Raw genomic sequence first — 16,625 nt, forward strand, 5'->3', positions numbered from 1 at the left:
GCCCGGCGTGGGCAGCACCTGCGCAGGCCCCCGGGGCAGGGCGTCGCACTCCTCCGAGGCGGGACAGCCCCTTCGGGAGCTCCCGGACCTGTAGGAATTCCTGGGCCCCACGTGACATGCCCAGCCAGGATGTCCGGGGCGGGGCTGGAGTTTGGGGCAACAAGGGGCACACCTCAGTCGGATGCTCGTGGGGGGCGTGCGCCGCGGCCCAGACGGCGGGATGGTCCCTGCAGAGCCCAGGTCCCCAGAGAGCGGGGCCCCTGCCGAGCGTCCCCCGCGGGTGCCCGTCCCGCACCTGTCCTGGCCTCACCTGTGCTGTTACATTTGGTCCTGGAGACTCTGCTCCTCACAAGCCCCAGGTGGGCCGGGCCGGGGGGGTGCCAAGGAGGCGCCCACTTGTGTCCTAGCGGGGAGTCCCCGGAGTTAGCGAGGCTCCAACCCGGGGGCACTGGGCGGAGGGGTCTGGGGGACCTCCTGCACCCGAGGACGCCGTGACCCTTCCTGGCACGTACGGTATGTCGGCTTCTGGCCCAGGGGGAGGGGGCAGGGAAGCAGGCAGCTCCTTATGCCTCCCCCCACCCGCTCCCCCCACCCACTCCCCCCACCCGCTCCCCCCACCCACTCCCCCCACCAGCTGCCCCCCCACCAGCTCTGCCACCAGCTCCCCCCACTCCCCCCACCTGCTCCCCCCACAGCTCCCCCCACCAGCTCCCTCACCAGCTGCCCTCCACTCCCCTCCACCCCCACACTCCCCCATCAGCTCTCCCACATGCTCCCCCCACCAGCACCCCTCCCACCAGCACCCCCACCAGGTCACCCCACCACCTACCCCCCACAGGCACCCCCACTGGCTCCCCCTCACCCCTTCACCAGCTCCCCTACGAGCTCCCCGACCACGAGCTCCCACCAGATCCCCCCCAGCTCCCCCTACCACCAGCTCCCCCCTACTGGCTCCCAACACCGGGTCTCCCCCCACCAGCTCCCCCAGCAGCTCCCCCACCCGCTCCCCCCACCATGGACCCCCACGGACACGTCCTCATTGCCCAGAGCCCACAGCCTCCATCGGGTCACGGGTGTCACATGCTCTGTGGCCTGCACACGTGTGTGACCTGTACCCCCAGGACAGGGTCCCTCAGAGCCGTCTCACTGCCCCAAGTACCCTGTGTGCCCAGCTGCTCGGCCCCCGGCCCCGGCCCCTGGCAGCTCCTCATCTTGTTACCGTGCCTGTATCTGCCTTTTCCAGAAGGTCCCAGAGTGGGAGTCCCAGGGTCGGTGGCCCCAGCGCGGTGCTCCGCCCCGTGAGGTGCATCAGGTCGGGGAGCTCACTGCTGCGCGGCCCTAAAGCCTCCCCGTCCGGCATGAGGCACCTGCGCAAGGGCCCCTTGGCCGCTTCCAGGCTTCGGCAACGACGGATGAGGTGCAGGGGCCGCGTGGACGAGTTTGCGATTTGTTTTAACAGCTGTTTTATTAGGATACAGTTTACGACAACCAGATCTGCTCACTTCCAGCGCCCGGTCCCCAGCCTCTGAGGGAATGTGCACGGAGGGTCGCGGTGACGGTGACGGTCCTCCCGGCAGCCGCCCGGCCTCAGCTGCCGACCGCACCCCGCGGCCACATGCACCTCGTCCCTGCGGCTCAGGGTCGTCATGGAAACGCGCAGGTCTGCTCTTCGCCGTCCCGGCTGCACTCGGTGTCCGCAGGCCCGTCGACGTGGTGCCGAGCAGCCGCCTGGCTGTTTTGTTTGCCGGTGGGTTCCTTTAGGTCATGCTCGGAGCGGACGCAGACGTGCGGATGACAAGGGCACCCCGGTGACCTTCCCCGACCCTGGCGTCCCAGTGGCGACGGCAGATTTCATTGGCTGCTGCTGGCAGACGGGGCCGAGGCCAGTGCACCTGTGCAGAGAGGATGGCATTTCCCTGGGCGCTGAGCGGGGATCGCACAAGTGGGCCGGGCCGGGCGCGCACAGGGGGCCGCGAGGCTGCCAGCTGGCAGGGACCTGAGCTGGGACCCACCCTCCACGGGGACGGGGCACGCGTCCTTCCCGACGGTTCTATCTCAAAGCAACGGCCCTGGGGTCCTTGGGAAGACGCGCCCACTTGTGCGAGGTACGCAGACGTCCCCGGGGGCAGGAAGCGTTCACGGTTCTGAGTCCTTTTCCGTCCAGGCTCCAAGCTGGGCCAGGTGTTGGCCGAGCGGAGAATTGTCCTGGCAGCTCCACGTTCTCAGGGGTCTCCGGGGCCTGGGGCTGTCCCGGGGCTCGCGGCTGAGGGGGCCTCCATCCGGGGTCCCGGGGCCCTGGGTTTGGGCGGAGTCCTCGCCTGCCCGGGGCTCCGCAGCGCTCTGGCTGACTGCGCCGTGAGACGCAAACCCAAACCCTCCCGGGTCCCTGCAGTGGGGCCGTAACCCGCGTGGTGCCCCTGAAGACGCATCCTCCGGCCCCGCCCTCGAGCGCGCCAACACTCTAAAATCTGAGCGGTGATGAGGGAGCTGGGCTCACGCTCACAAACGACCCAAGAGAAAAATGCTTTGACGTATCAGAATACACGGCGTGCCCGTCGCCACCGTCCGGGGGTCCGACGATGCAATAGCATGACCCGGGGGGCTGCTTCCTCCCGGGCTCAGGCCGCGGGCGTCCGGGGGGCGCGGGAGGGTCGGGCCCAGGGCTGAGTGTCCGTTGTGTGTGTGCGTGTGCAAGTCCCGCAGACAGAGGCCCTTTCTCTCTGCCGACCTGGCCCTCGATCTCCTCCTGGTCCCCCCTCGGCGGGACGGCGTCCAGGAGGGGACGGGAAGACGCGGCACTGCAGGAGGTCGAGCCTCGCACAGCAAGGCCTGTCGATCCTCCCGCTTCTGCTCACAGGACTCGTCTCTGCTGCGAGCTTTGCAAGAGGTCAGGGCACAGCGGCTTGTGACTGGAGACACGGACGTCTTTGGTTCCCGGGCCCGGCCCTGTGTGTCTCCCTCAGTCTCGCTGCCTAGTGACTGCCCCGTGTTTGGCGCCGTTCAGGGGCCCCGTGCCTGGGTTCAGGCCTCAGAGACTCAGGCCGCAGAAGGAGGGACGGTCGGCCTGTGTCCGTGCACTCGAGCAGCCGAGGAGGTGAGTGTGTCCTGGAGGAGCCGAGGGGGAGGAGACAGAGGCACAGTGAGGGGCGCAGAGGTGAGGACCCCCCACCCCGGGCAGCGGGAGCAGGGCCAGCACGGCGGGCCGGGGCCTGCGGGTCGGGGAGGTGCCCGGGAAACCCTCCGATTGTTCACCAGTTGGAAGGAACCAGCAGATACAAGTCAAAGTGGAGGAATTAAAACATCGCGGTGCTTAGTGCAGCTGCGAGGGCGGATGATGCTGAGGCACGCACATGCACGCACACATGGCTGCACGGTGGGCGATCGTCATGCGCACACATGCTCGGTGGGCAGCTGTCACTCGTGTACACACACACGCACCCACGCGCACAGTGGATGGATCACAAGCACAGACACACGGCTGACAATCGTGCACACGCGCTCGGGCACATGCACCGTGGACGGGTGTCGCGCACACACGCGTGTGCTCACAGGGTGCGCCCGGCCTGCAGCACGCTGTGCGTTCGTTCCTTACCGCACGTGTGCACACAGACGAGAAGCCGCCGCTGGGAGTGCAGAGACCCCGCCGCGGCCCGAGTCCATCCATCATTCCGCAGCCCGTTCCCAGATCGCTCACTGCACAGCTCCGGGCGCCCCCAGTATCCGTTAGTTCTGCTCCGCGAGGGGGGGTCTGCCGTGGGTTCCCCAGAGCAACAGACCCCTGCTGGCCTCCCCGCTGCTTCCAGGTCTGTCTGGAACTGGAGGGACCTTGCCCAGAGGAGCGCCGCCGCCGCCCCCAATGCCACCCCCCGCTGGGGAGCACAGAGCATCACGCTTCGGGGACAAAGGAAACACTCAGGACATGGAATTAGGGAAATGTCGAAGTATGTAAAGGACACTGCAGCCTCTCTGAAAGCAGGGCACGGCCCGGATCTTCGAAACCCTTTTCCATGCATTTAATATCATTTTAAGTAGCGTCATGCAATACGTGCTTGTGAACTAAGGCACTGAAATGCATTTTATTTCCAAAGGTCATACATGCCATCGCCTGGATGCCCGGAGGCCTAGGGCGACGCGTGTTTGTGTTCAGAACCTAAGAGGCGACGGGCCCCCCGCGCACCGGCTCTGATGGGCTCAAGTCACTACCACGAACGAGCGGGTGAGCGCGGCTGGGCCGCGGGGACCCCCCTCCCCGGCCTGTGCGTGGAGCCCCGACCGCGTCCCGGGTCAGTTTGTCTGGCTGGTGTCCTGGGCACCTCTGGCAGGAAGACCTGGGGGTTTGGGAAATGCCGCTGCCCTGACTCGAGCGTGGATGTGGGGCCGACGTAGCACGCGGTGGCGCAGCGGCCTGAGTCAGCTCAGCGCCGGGTTCTGCTGCTGGAAAGATCTGGAGAAGGAGCCAGCTCTCCTGCAGGAAGGATCGAGCGCTGGGACCCGGCCGGGGCCTGGGGGCTGCCCCGGAGCCAATGCTGACTTAGCGCCAGGACGGTGGTGCCCCTGCATGGGTCACGAGTGCACGTGTGTGTGTGTGTGTGTGTGTGACATCACGATAAGTGTTGACATATTGTGATTTTTTTTCTGACTTTGCATCATTTTATTTGTACATCAGAAGCGGTTAATGGCTGATGCTTACATTTTTACTGTTTCTACTTTTAAAGCAGGTTCCCTTCCTGACTTGATCACGTCTTGACTCTGTGTCAAGGGGTCAGGGCCGCAGGAGCCGAGGTCGGGGTTCGGAGCCACAGGAGCCCAAGGTCAGTGTTTGGGGCCGCAGGAGCCTGAAGTCAAGGAGTCAGGGCTGCAGGAGCCCGGTGTCAGGGTTTGGGGGCAACAGGAGCCTGAGGTCGGGGGGTCAGGGGTAGCAGGAGCCTGAGTTTTGGGGGTCAGGGGCCACCTGAACTGAGATCAAGGGGTCAGGGCTGCAGGAGCCCAAATTCAAGGGGTCAGGGGCCACAGAGGCCTGAGGTCGGGGGGTCGGGGGCCACAGGAGCCTGAGGTTGGGTTCAGGGCCACATGAGCCTGAGGTCAAGGAGTCAGGGCCGCAGGAGCCTGAGGTCGGGGGGTCGGGGCCATAGGAGCCTGAAGTCAAGAGGTTAGGGCTGCAGAAGCCCGAGGTCAGGGGTCGGGGCCACAGGAGCCCGAGGTTGGGGGGTCAGGGCCACAGGAGCCTGAAGTCAGGGGTTCGGGGCCGCAGGAACTTGAGGTCAAGGGGTCAGGGCCGTACCTTCACTGTCTAACGATGACGGGTGAGTCTTGACCTTCGTGTAACCCTGGGAAGAAACCTCCATCCCCCCACATCTTCGTGTGCCTGGAAGAGCCTTGGCCGTGTTGTGCCCCGAGACGGGACGGCTGTCAGCGGTGCTCGTAAGGTCTCCGCGGCAGCAGCGCCCTGGCTTCCCGGGACGGCCGGGGGACGCGGCAGGAACCCCCCGGCAGGCGTTCGCAGCCTTCCTCGCGCAGAGGCCCCGCCGTTACCACCTGGCCCTCTGCCCCACGAGGGTGCGTGTCAGCGGCGAGGGCTCTCCGTGCAGCGAGGACAGGAACTGCCCGAGTGACCCCGTCAGGCCAGCGTGGCTCAGGCGTTGGCCCGTCGAGCTGGCGTCGCGGCTGACCCGGCCCATGTGCACACAGCCCAGACCTCACCCGGGGGCTTGGCCGCCGGCCTGCGCTGGACTGGACCGTGGCCGCACCCCTGCTTGACCCCGAAGCCCCCATCCCTCGAGGTGGCCGGTGAGGGCGAGCATCCCACGTCCTGTCTGTGCCCGTCCACTTGCAGCGTATCAGGGCTTGCACGGGGCTCCCGTCCCCAGACTCCCACTTCGTGGACAGGGAGGCCACGGCCCGGGGGGGCGAGCAGGTGCAGGCGGCTTTGAGGCCGGATTAGCGAGGTCGCCAGCCGGGCCCGCAGCCAGTGCCCTTGACGCTCGGCGGCCAGGCCCCAGCGCGGCCTCGCTGTGATGAGTTAATGGCATCGTGGAGATAACTTCCCTCGCGCCGGCCCGCGGCTGTAAATAGAAACCCGTAAATAGAGCCCACGGATAAAAAAAGGGACTCGTTGAGTTTCTAGGACGTGCCAGGCGCTATTTCAGGCAGACTCGGGCGTGGATGGGAACCCGCTTCTGTCTCCACCCCGGTCCTCGCTCCCGGGCTGCAGCCGGTGTAGGAGAGGGCACACGGGCGCGGCCCCCACATGTGCACAGGCAGGCACGTTGCATGAAGGGGCACGTCTAACGCCGCTTGTTTTCACTGAAGTACAGTCCGCACCGTGCTGTGTGCCGGGCTACGTGCCCCTGAGAGTTCAAGGGATCCAACAGCTCTCCCCGTGCTCAGTGCGCATCCCGACTCTCACCGGATGTGGGGTCCGCGGCTCCCCCACAGATCGTTGGAGCCGTCCACAGCGCGGGGGGTCGGGGCCCCGGGGTTTCCTGTCTGTCCGTCCTGTCCCTGGCCCGGGAGGACCCGGTGAGGCAGGCAGGAGCTCGTGCCTGCACGTGGGGGCTCCCGACACCCATCTCGAGGACGAGCGCCACGGAGGTCACGCCAGGGAGAGCGCCCGTGTGACCCGGCTAGGTGCATAGGGCCTCCCGCCAGGTTTCCTAGGATCATGTTTGGATTTACGGAATATGGAAAATCTTCGGGCTCCGTGACGGAGACGTTGAGTAATGCCCAGATGCCAGCCGTCCGGGTGCTGTGATGCGCGGACACACTCCGCCTTGTCACACTCAGGGTCCTGTTGATGGAGAAGTGGACCTGCCGCCGACCGGTCCCTCCCTTCAGCAAGTGGTACCTGTTCACCTGTGACTTGGTGGGGCTGTGCTTGGCATGACAGCCCGTGTCCACAGTCTCGTTGGGGAGGTGGGCCCTGGGCCGCCAACACGGGAATGTGGGGTCCAGACGGGAAGACAGGCGGCCCCCGGGAACATGGACAGAGAAGCCCACCTGGACTTGGGGGCGGAAAAGGCATCTGAGAAGTTGGTGGAGTCCGAATGGGGGCTGGGGGAGGGGGCGCGGGCTGCGGGGCGAGGCTCTGGTGGGGGCGGCCCCAACACACTCTGCGGGGCCGGGGTCGCAGAAGGCCTCGCCGGAGCTAGAGCCCGCGGGAGGGGCGGTGTCCAGGAGGGACGGGGCTCGGGGTGGGCGGGCGCAGGAAGGCGTGCAGCGGGGGCTGATGGGGAGCAGCAGGGAGACCCCAAAGCTGGGCCTTGACTCAGGGCGTTTGAGGGTCCACGTGATCACCGGGAGGGGCAGACAGGCAGCTTGGCATCAAGGCTGGTGCCGCTCGCTGGACGAGGCTGCCCGGGGGCGGACGGGGTGACAGGACAGCAGCACGACGGGTGCCCGGGGGGCGGAGGCGGGGGCACAGGGTGGTGAGAGGCCCCGCGGCCCCCAGCACAGAGCAAGTCCTCTGGGTGGGTGACACGAGGTCATGGGTGACTTGGAGCTATTTTGGGGCCTGATGTGGCAGGAACGGAAGGCAGGCCGGCGACACAAAGGGCTCGGGGGGTGAACACATGGAAAAAGGTGACGTACGCGCCTCGTTCCAAAGTCCTGCTGGAGGACAGGTGGGTGGCTGCAGGGAGGGTGTGGCTGAGGGCGGGGACGTGGGGCGTGGAGCGGGGAGCTGGGGCGAGGGAAGCCCGGGCAGGTGGGGGGGCCTCTAGTCCCCAGGCAGGTAGGGGGACTGCGGCCCATGGAGGAGCCCCGAGCAGGTGTGGGGGACCTCTAGGCCCCGGGCAGGTGTGGGGGCCGCGGCCCACGGAGGAACCCCGGGCAGGTGTGGGGGCCTCTAGTCCCCAGGCAGGTAGGGGGACTGCGGCTCATGGAGGAGCCCCAGGCAGATGTGGGGGCCTCTAGTCCCCGGGCAGGTGTGGGGGCCGCGGCCCACGGAGGAACCCCGGGCAGGTGTGGGGACATAATGGTGCAGACAGGAAGTGAGCCCTCATCTCCAGGAGCCGCTCTGTGTGCGCCCGAGCTTGACTGCGAGGGACATACAGGCAGGAGCATCTTTCGAATGTCGCGCCTTGTCGTGCTGGTCGGGATCAGCGGCCTGGAGGAAACGCAGTGGGGGTCTGGGTGCGGGGTCGCTCCCTCCTGCCCGGGGCCGGCAGCTGTGCAGCAACGGCGGCTCGCTCCCCTGGGCCGGGGGCCGGCGCTCCTGAGGCTCAGGGGACAAGCAGGTGCGCGTCCCCCCCTGCCCGGCGGGGGACAGACTCGGCTGCGGAGCACGGGGTGGGCCAGCACCTCGGGGCTGCCTGCGTCGTCCTGAGCCGGGGGTGGTTTTGAGCGCTCAGGAGTCCTGGCGGGTGCCGGGAGCCTGTGAACGCGGACAGGAATCAGGCGCGTGGCCCGGGGTGGCCCGTGGGCTCGGCTGGCTGCGGCGGCTTGTGCTCCCACGCGGTGCCTGCGGCCTTGCCCCTCCACGTGCCCCCAGGGCTGCTGGCTCCTGGGTGGTGGTTGTTGCCGTTTGACACCAGCCATCGCGACGGTGTGAGGGGGCATCTCGCGGCCGTGACTTGCGTGTCCCTGCTGCTGGGGGACGCTGAGCATCTCCGCGCGTGGCTGCTGGCCGTGTCTAGCTCTCTGGAGAAATGCCTAGTCGGGTCCCTGGTCCATTTTAAGAATCAGATTGTTTTTGGTGGAACGACTTTTATTTAAGACCCGACATGCAGAGGTCCGATATTTTAAGCCGATTGCAGGGAGGCTGAGCAGAGGCGGCCGCCGGGCCCTGCAGACTGCTGGGGCCTCTGCACAGGGGGTGCAAGGCCGTCTGCGGGGCCCGGGGGACGGTACCGACGCCCTCCCGGAGGCGATGGGGTGTCATGGCCCCGGAGGCTGTAGGGCGGCACCTCCCAGGGGAAAGCCGGGCAGGGCCGTCCCCGGTGCACAGGCTGGGGCTGGGGGCGGCTGGGCGTGAGCCCCTCATGGCAGCCGGACGCCAGGCCCCTGGGGTCTGGGGAGGAGTGGACATCGCGCAGGCCGGGGACCGTCCAGGAGGCCGGGGAGCCTCCACCACCACAGGGGCAGGTCCTGGCAAGCGCTGGCCACACGCGTCCCTGGGGGGCGACATGGGGATGCCCACGTTAGAGTCGATGGAGCCCAAGCGACAACCCGCAGCCCAGGCCGTGGGGGCCGGGATGTCCACCCGCATCGCCCTGCGCGGCACCCTGGGGCCCGGAGACCCGAGGCTCCTTTCTCGCGAGGCCCCCCTTGGTGACGCTACGCGGCCAGGGACAGTCCGCCCACCGGATGGAACTTCCCGGCAACGTGTGAGGCCATTTCTGCTGCTTCTAAGACAGGATGGAAGCCAGCAGGGCACCCTAAGGACGGTTTTGATGTTTCTGAGATACAAATAGACCTTCCTTTTCCTTTACCTTTTCCTTTTCCTTTTCCTTTTCCTTTTCCTTTTCCTTTTTCTTTTCCTTTTCCTTTTCAAAGATTTTATTTATTCACAAGAGACACAGAGAAAGGGAGGCAGAGACACAGGCAGAGGGAGACGCAGGCTCCATGCAGGGAGCCCGACGCGGGACTCGATCCCAGGACCCCGGGGTCATGCCCTGGGTCAAAGGCAGCCGCTCCACCGCTGAGCCCCCGGGCGCCCCCCACGTAGATCTTTCTGGACTGAGCTCCACCGCGGCCCAGCGCCACGACCTAATGAGGTACGAGGGCCCCTCTGTGCCCCACCGTCCTGGGGTCTCGGTGATGCTGTTTCTCCCGAGCACCTTGCAAACTCCAGCCGAGGATTTGGAAATAAAATCACTGGTTGTTCTTTCTTTGCATCAGTTGGGCTCTTCGGGTCACGGGTGTTAGAAACCCTGTACCAGGGGCTTCCGCAAGGAGCGGCCGTGCTGTCGTGCGATGGGGACGTGCCTGAGGCCGCTGCACCGTGCGGCTCCGAGCAGACGGGATGGTTGTAGGGCCCCGTGTCCTATCAGGTGGCACGTCGGCCACCCGAGTCCCGCAAACCACCACCTCCTGACTAAGCAACCTGCCTCGGGGGGAGAGACCGTCTTCTGGAGGCCCCCCACGAACCTCAGGAGGGCTCGGCGCCCCAGGACACGGCCCCCGCGGCTCACCCCCAGAGCAGCCGTCCGGGGCGGGGGCACAGGCCTGACCGCGTGGGGGACCCTGGTGGCGGCAGGCAAGCCCCTCCCCGTGAGGCCTCGTGGGTCTGCCGGAGGGGCGGCCGGTGGTCGTCGCGGGTGCCTGTGGCGTCCCTGGGGGGTGCCCACATCCAGGTGACACGCCGGCCGCCTGCTGTGCTCGGTGCCCCTGCAGCCGACGTTTATTAAAGCAAAAGCTGGGCCGGCGGCGTGCGAGCGTGGAGCAGGACTGGACCTCGAGTCCGTGGGCCCTGGTAAGTCAGCCACGCGGCGTCACGGGCACGGCAAGGCCAAGCAGCTGGCCGGCCGGGCCCTCTGGTCTGAGGCCCGGGCCCCCCCGCGGCCCCAGCTCTTAGCGCTACGTGCCCGGTTCCGGCCCTTGGCCGTGCCAGGCGGGTGTTATTTATATTTGGACACACGCCGTGCGGAACGACGGACGCGCTGTGGCGATCCGCTTGTTAGGTGCAGCATCTGTGCTAATGACTATAAATAAGATGTAACTTGCCGACCGGGCACGGCTCCCGTGGGAGGGCGGTCCCGCTGCACCAGCCTCGGGAGGAGGCCAGCCAGCACTTGGGCGGTTTCTGGAACCAGGACAAGACAAAAGCTCCCCCAGCGCAGACCCCGAGCCCCCGAGGCCCCCTCCTGCCCCCCGGGACTGGCCGCGCGTGGTGATAAAATGCACACGAGACTGGAGCAGTTCTCGGACTCCCTGGACGCACCCGCGTGGGCGCCTGGGGGCCTGCAGCTCCGCAGGCTTGGAGAGAGGTCTGGGAACTTGTGTGGCAACGTGCACACGGGTGGGAGGAGAGCCAGGCCCGGTGTGGGGGCCGCCCGGCTCCCCGGCACGGGGTGGCTCAGGACGGGCGCTTGGCACCTTCCGACTTTCATTTTTTCCAACCCGTAGACTTTTCCTTCCTCAGATGGGGCTGATGACTGACGATGCAGGTCGTGAGTTTGGGGCGAGGCCGCCCGTGCTATATATAGCGCCTTCCCAGGCCATAAATGGGAGGGAGGGCCGGGCGTCTGGACGGACAAATAGCCTCGCCGTCCTCAGCCGGAGCTGCGTCGGGGCTGAGCCGGGCGAGGCAGGGCTTCTCTCCTCTGGGCCTGTTCCCTTTCTCTCCGGGTAAGTTCTCTCCCCTCCTTGCCTCATCCAGTTTGGGGCCCTGCGAGGAGAGGCAGCGAGCGCCGGGGCCGGGCCACCCCGAGGCCCTGAGTCGGGGGGCGGCGTCGGCTGCAGACTCCAGGTGCCACGGGGAAGCCGCCGTCTGGGGTCGCGTCCCGGGGGCCGTCCTCACGTGCCGCCGAGGCCCGGGGTGTCTCCGCGGGGCCTGGAGCCCATTCACCGGGGTCAGTGGTTTCACAGGGTCTGAGGCAGGGCCGCCGGGCAGCGGGGTCGCTCCGGCTGGGGGGTTCGCATCCCCACCGCCGGGCTCCATGCTCCACGCCGAGCAAAAGCGACACGGGCATCAAAGAGCAGGGGCAGTGGACGTCATTGCAGTGGAGTTTTAAATAAACCAGGTCTGGGTCACCCTTGCAGCGAATTTGCGGGGCCTGGGGCTGGGAGCGGGGCCTCCCCGACCGGCCAGCTCCTTACAGAAGCGAGGGGTCCGCGGGGCAATGTGAGGGGGCGGGCTGCTTCCTCAGGGCTGGTCATGCAGCCGCGTGGGCCGCGCAGAGCTCTCCGGTCCAGGAAGCTGCACATGATCCAGGGGCTCGATCGAACTTGATCCTGCTGAGGTGTCAGCACAGAAGGACTCAGGCTCCTTGGAAGCCCGGGCGCTCCGGGGCGGCCAGGACAGCCCTGCCCCTGCTGCCACGGCCCGGAAAGGGTATGGGGAGAAGCCCTGCAGGAAGTCCGCTGCCAGCAGTGACGCGTTGCCCCGAACTGGGTCTGTCACTGATGATGATTTAAGGGGCATTTTGTGCTCAATGACCTTTTCTTTTGGGACGAAGCAGTTTGGGAAGAGCTTCGGGGCACGGAGCCTGGGCAGAGCGGGTCCTGGGCCAGGCCAGCTGTGGGGGCCGAGTGCCCCCTTCCTTCCTCTGGAGCAGCTTTCATCCGGCGCGTTCATCGCCCGAGGTCTTTAGCTGCACAAAGTGCCGCGTCTCTCACCCAGTGGAAGGCGGTGCATCGTGGCTGAGACGTTCCCGTGAGTTACCGTCCTTGGTGGCTTGAAAGCTGGGCTCAGGTGCCTTCGCGGGAAGGGTAGGTGCCAGCCCGTCACGGACGCGCGGCCCCAGGGCTTGAGGACAGGCTGCGTTTCACGTCCGGGGCATCACTCGCCGACGTGCGGGAGCCTCCGTGCTGTGGGGGGGCCGGGGGCCACGGGGGGGCCGGGCCAGAGTCAGGAGGGCCGGGGCCACTGGGTCTGGGCCGGGCGGGGTGCCGCTGGGCCGCTACCAATTCTGGTTGTTTGATGCTCTGCGCCAAGCACAGCGCCGAGGGGCCCACAGGGTCGGCAGGAGATGCCGGCGTTCGGGGTGAGCGAGGTGCGCGGGCTCCCGACCCCATCCCAGGTCTGCTCTCGGCCTCAGCGGTCTTAGAGCCTGAAGGCTGATGGCTCAGGGTGGGGAACCCCTTCCCCCTCTCCAGCATCGTGTCCCGCCCCCAGGGCAGCAGGGTCGCGGTAATCCCCAGGGAGCTTTCCACGCTCCGTAATTCTGTGACTCTGGAAGGTCGCCGTCTGGGGACCGTGGCTGTGAGGAGTCCGCGTGGAGGACGTCATGTGTTTGGCAGGACTGTCTGGTCCGCGCGGGGCTCGGAAGGCTGGGGTGGTGGAGGGTGCAGGTGTGCTGTCCCGGGGCGGGCCTGTCGCCCTCCCACCGTCCCTGGGTCCCTGGCGCGGGGCCTTGCCTCAGGCTCCTTCTTGATGATTCTCGTGTAAATGCCAAGAGGAAAGCGGAGCTCCGCTGGGAATCTCTTTGCCCTGTACCTGGAGGTCGGTGATCACGGACATTTAGGAATCCCGTCCGTGCATGTGTCAGAGGGTCCCTTGGCCCCGTAAGCCGTGCCGCGTTCCCTGTGGGTGGACGTCGGCCCCACTGCCTCGCTGCCCGGCATTCTGACCCACCCTGCAGGACGGATCTCAGCCGTTCCTTGTTTCCAGACACTTTGGTCAAAATGTGCCTCCTGGCCAGTGTCCCCCACTTCCTGTGGCCTCGGCCCTGCTCCCCGCCCTCCCCAGCCCTGCGAGTCTACACGTAACCTGTGAGGTACAACTTTAGAGGATTGGATCGGAGCAGTGTCCTGGGGATAGGTTCCCTGCCCAGCTCCCCCTTCCCAGCCGAGGCCGACCCCCAGAGCCCCGCCGTCGGGCCAGAGTGACCTCTGGTTAAGTGTTCGGGTCTCTGGAGACCCTGTGTTTTCCTGCCTCCCACCTGTGCCCCGGGGGTGCCTGCCCCCGCCCCTCTCCACCTGCCAGCCTGTCCGTCGTCAAGGCTGTTCTCCAGCGTCACCTGCTCCAGGCGACCCCACTTGGCTGCGCTCTCCTGTTACATGTGTCCCCTGTGCGCTTCCCTCTGCTCTTATCTTGTATTCTAAGTATTTGTTTACGTCTCTAATCTGTGTTTTATTTTTGTCCTTATCACTCACATTGCTTTCCGTTGAGCAAGCTGCATAGTCTATAAATATTTGTTGACGCAGAATGAAAAGAAACATATAGCCCAATCTTCTGATTCCCTAGAGGCAAACGGAAAATGGCAACCGGTCCAGGGAACTTACTAGGCCTCCAGACTCCTAGTCTCACATTATTTTCACTTATATAATCTTTCTTCCATCCCCTGCCCCGCTCACCCCTGACCCCAAATGAGTTTTACCAATCGAAGTTGATTTTCCCCTTCAGAACAAGTTGCAGTGGTGGCGTAGACATTGCGGGAGCAGGACAGCCTCTGGGAGGGAGCTCAGCACCGCCTGACACCCTCTTTGCTCGTAGGTGTGCACGAAGATGTCTCTTGTCACAGTGCCCTTCTACCAAAAGCGACACAAGCACTTCGACCAGTCGTACCGCAATGTTCAGACAAGGTACCTTCTGGACGAGTATGCTGCGAAAAAGTGAGTTCAAATTCAGCGGTTGGATCGGTAGAGCTTTGTGGGCCTCTGGCATTAAAGCAGCTTTTCCCAGTCCTCTGGAAGCCGGTTTGGGGAGGGTCAGGGACGGCATGCCCCTAGCGCCAGAGGGGAAATCTGGCTCTCCTGGCTGCACAGCAAACTCTGTGTGGAGCGTCTTAGGCAACCCTGGTAGATCCCGTGGATCCTGGTAGATCCTGGTAGATCCAGTGGATCCCAGTGAATCTTATTGGATCTTGGTGGATCCTGGTAGATGCTGGTGGATCCTGCTGGATCCTAGTGGATCCCAGCAAATCTTGGTGGATCCTGGTAGATCCCAGTGGATCCCTGGTGGATCCTGGTGGATCACAGTGGATCCTGGTAGATCCTGGTAGATCCCAGGGAATCCCAGTAGACTGGCTCTGAGCCTCTCATTTAGATGATAAAGTCAGAGACTTTTTATTTTATTTTATTTATGATAGTCACACACAGAGAGAGAGAGAGAGAGAGAGAGGCAGAGACACAGGCAGAGGGAGAAACAGGCTCCATGCCGGGAGCCCGACGTGGGATTCGATCCTGGGTCTCCAGGATGGCGCCCTGGGCCAAAGGCAGGCGCTAAACCACTGCGCCACCCAGGGATCCCAGTCAGAGACTTTTTAACAAATGTTTCTTGACTTTGCTGCCCCTCATACATATTTTTTTTAAAGATTTTATTTATTTATTCATGAGAGACACACACAGAGAGAGAGAGAGAGGCAGAGACACAGCCAGAGGGAGAAGCAGGCTCCATGCAGGGAACCCGATGCAGGACTCGATCCCGGGTCTCCAGGATCAGGTCCTGGGCTGAAGGCAGGTGCTACCACTGAGCCACCCAGGGATCCCCCACCCCCATACATCTTTCAGAACTAGGACCTGAAACGCCACCAAAATAGAAGGGCACTGAGAAGGGGCAGTGAGAGAGGAGCTCGTGGGGGCAAAGGAAAGATCACTGGAGCAAATGTCAGTAGTTTTGCTGCGATCATAATAAATATAGCGATAAGGTAAACACATTCAGGCCTCGGGGCTGGTGTGAAGCCACAGGTCTTCGGCCAGCTTCTGAAGCACAGCGCCCTGGGGGACGTGCCCCACACGCCCGTGGTCTGTGCTGATGGACAGAAGATGCTGCTGGGCGTGCCGAGCTGCGGCCAGGGGAGCTTGTGCGTGTCACCAGCACCCTATATTTAGACCTGCCTATGGCCCTTGTGTTGCCTCCCCGTTGCAAACAGCCAACCCCGCACAGCCCTCCCAGCAGCCTCTAGGAGCCTCAAATCCCTGGAGATATATATAATCGTGGCATTAGGCCAGGAGGCACCCGAGGGCACAGATGGGGAGTGGCAAGGGGAGGAGAGGTGCTCCCGTGTGAAGGGGCCCCTCCGAGGATGCGTGTGTGCAGATGGGGGCAGCGCCTGCGCAGGGGCGTACACACGAGCTCGTGTGCTCCGGGAGGTGCGAACACTGTGTGTCTGCACCCACGCGTGCCGTGCTCACTCGTGGTCGTGTGCCTGCATGTTTCAAGGCGCAGGAGAAAGGTGGTGCGTGTGTTGGGATAAGTCCGCACACGTCTCTAACACGCGTGACTGTCTCCGTGATGGCCCAGGCGTACCTCCAGCCGGTCGTCTTCCCAGAAGTCTCTCTCTCAGAAGTCGTCTTCCCAGAGAGCGTCGGACCGGGGGTCGTTTGCAGCAACCACCTGCAGTATCTGCGCAAAGCGGGTGAGCACCGCGCAGGAGGAGGAGGAGGAGCACGAGAAGAAGAGGAGGTGAGGCTGTCCTCCTCCCGCGCGCCCAGTGCAGAGCCCGGGGCATCAGGGCACCGGGGCCGGGGGCGGGAAGGATCCGAGGCCACGGAAGGGCCGGGGCCACGCAGGAAGCCCGGAGCTGCGAGGGCCTCTCGTGACGGTGAAGGTGCCCTGCAGGGGTCCCGGGGTCGGGGAGTGCTGCAGGCTGGCTGCTGGCTGCCCTCTGCTCCTTCCGGCTCCTTCCGGCAGCAGATCCCGGCACGCCGTGTCCGCCCCGTGCTGTCCCCGTGGAACAGGAGGGCCCCCGACAGCGTCAAGTTAACGTGGGGTTCCCACCGGCCTCCCGTCTCGCTGCGAGCACCCAGCTGGGAGGTCCGGGAGGGGGACAGCAGCGAAGGCCCCGCACGGGCTGAGGCTGGCGGGCAGCGCGCTCCGCACAGGGGACCGGCCACGGGGAGGACAGGGACTACTGAGGACGTGAGTCTTCCCGTTGCTTCCCGATCACGGAGAAGCAGGTGCGGGCTTACGGGACAGAACAGCTCAGCCCCGTGAAAGCCTCTGCTGTCCTACCTGTGCTCGGTTCCCCTACTCCCCACACTGTTTCTAGAAAGTTTTCTCTATCGTCTGACACACTTAAAGC

The 16,625-nt window shown here is 65.1% G+C and overlaps 1 protein-coding gene and 1 long non-coding RNA gene across 5 annotated transcripts in view; both read left to right on the forward strand.

Annotated features, from left to right (window-relative positions):
• Positions 1-1,071: 1,071 nt before the first annotated feature.
• LOC144283901 (uncharacterized) lies at positions 1,072-4,812 on the forward strand. 2 transcript variants are annotated; one of them, XR_013352400.1, is made up of 4 exons: positions 1,072-3,094; positions 3,804-3,941; positions 4,089-4,216; positions 4,716-4,812. It is a non-coding gene; the product is annotated as an uncharacterized LOC144283901 (long non-coding RNA). The 2 variants fall into 2 exon arrangements; XR_013352399.1 differs by having other exon boundaries at positions 4,719-4,812.
• A 6,334-nt stretch (positions 4,813-11,146) lies between these two features.
• The window catches only part of LOC144284206 (myomesin-2), a 50,986-nt gene continuing 45,507 nt past the window's right edge, over positions 11,147-16,625 (forward strand). Inside the window, exons 1-3 of one of the 3 annotated variants that reach the window (XM_077848525.1) lie at positions 11,147-11,286; positions 14,096-14,214; positions 15,845-16,006. In XM_077848525.1, coding sequence (XP_077704651.1) covers positions 14,108-14,214; positions 15,845-16,006 — 269 coding nt within the window. In that variant the 5' untranslated portion in view covers positions 11,147-11,286; positions 14,096-14,107. Of the gene's footprint in view, positions 11,294-14,095; positions 14,215-15,555; positions 15,694-15,844; positions 16,007-16,625 lie in introns of those variants that run through there. The other 2 variants (XM_077848524.1, XM_077848526.1) reach the window with 2 other exon arrangements.

Source organism: Canis aureus, chromosome 15 (genome assembly GCF_053574225.1).
Source record: "Canis aureus isolate CA01 chromosome 15, VMU_Caureus_v.1.0, whole genome shotgun sequence".
In the NCBI taxonomy this organism is placed as follows: Eukaryota; Metazoa; Chordata; class Mammalia; order Carnivora; family Canidae; genus Canis; species Canis aureus.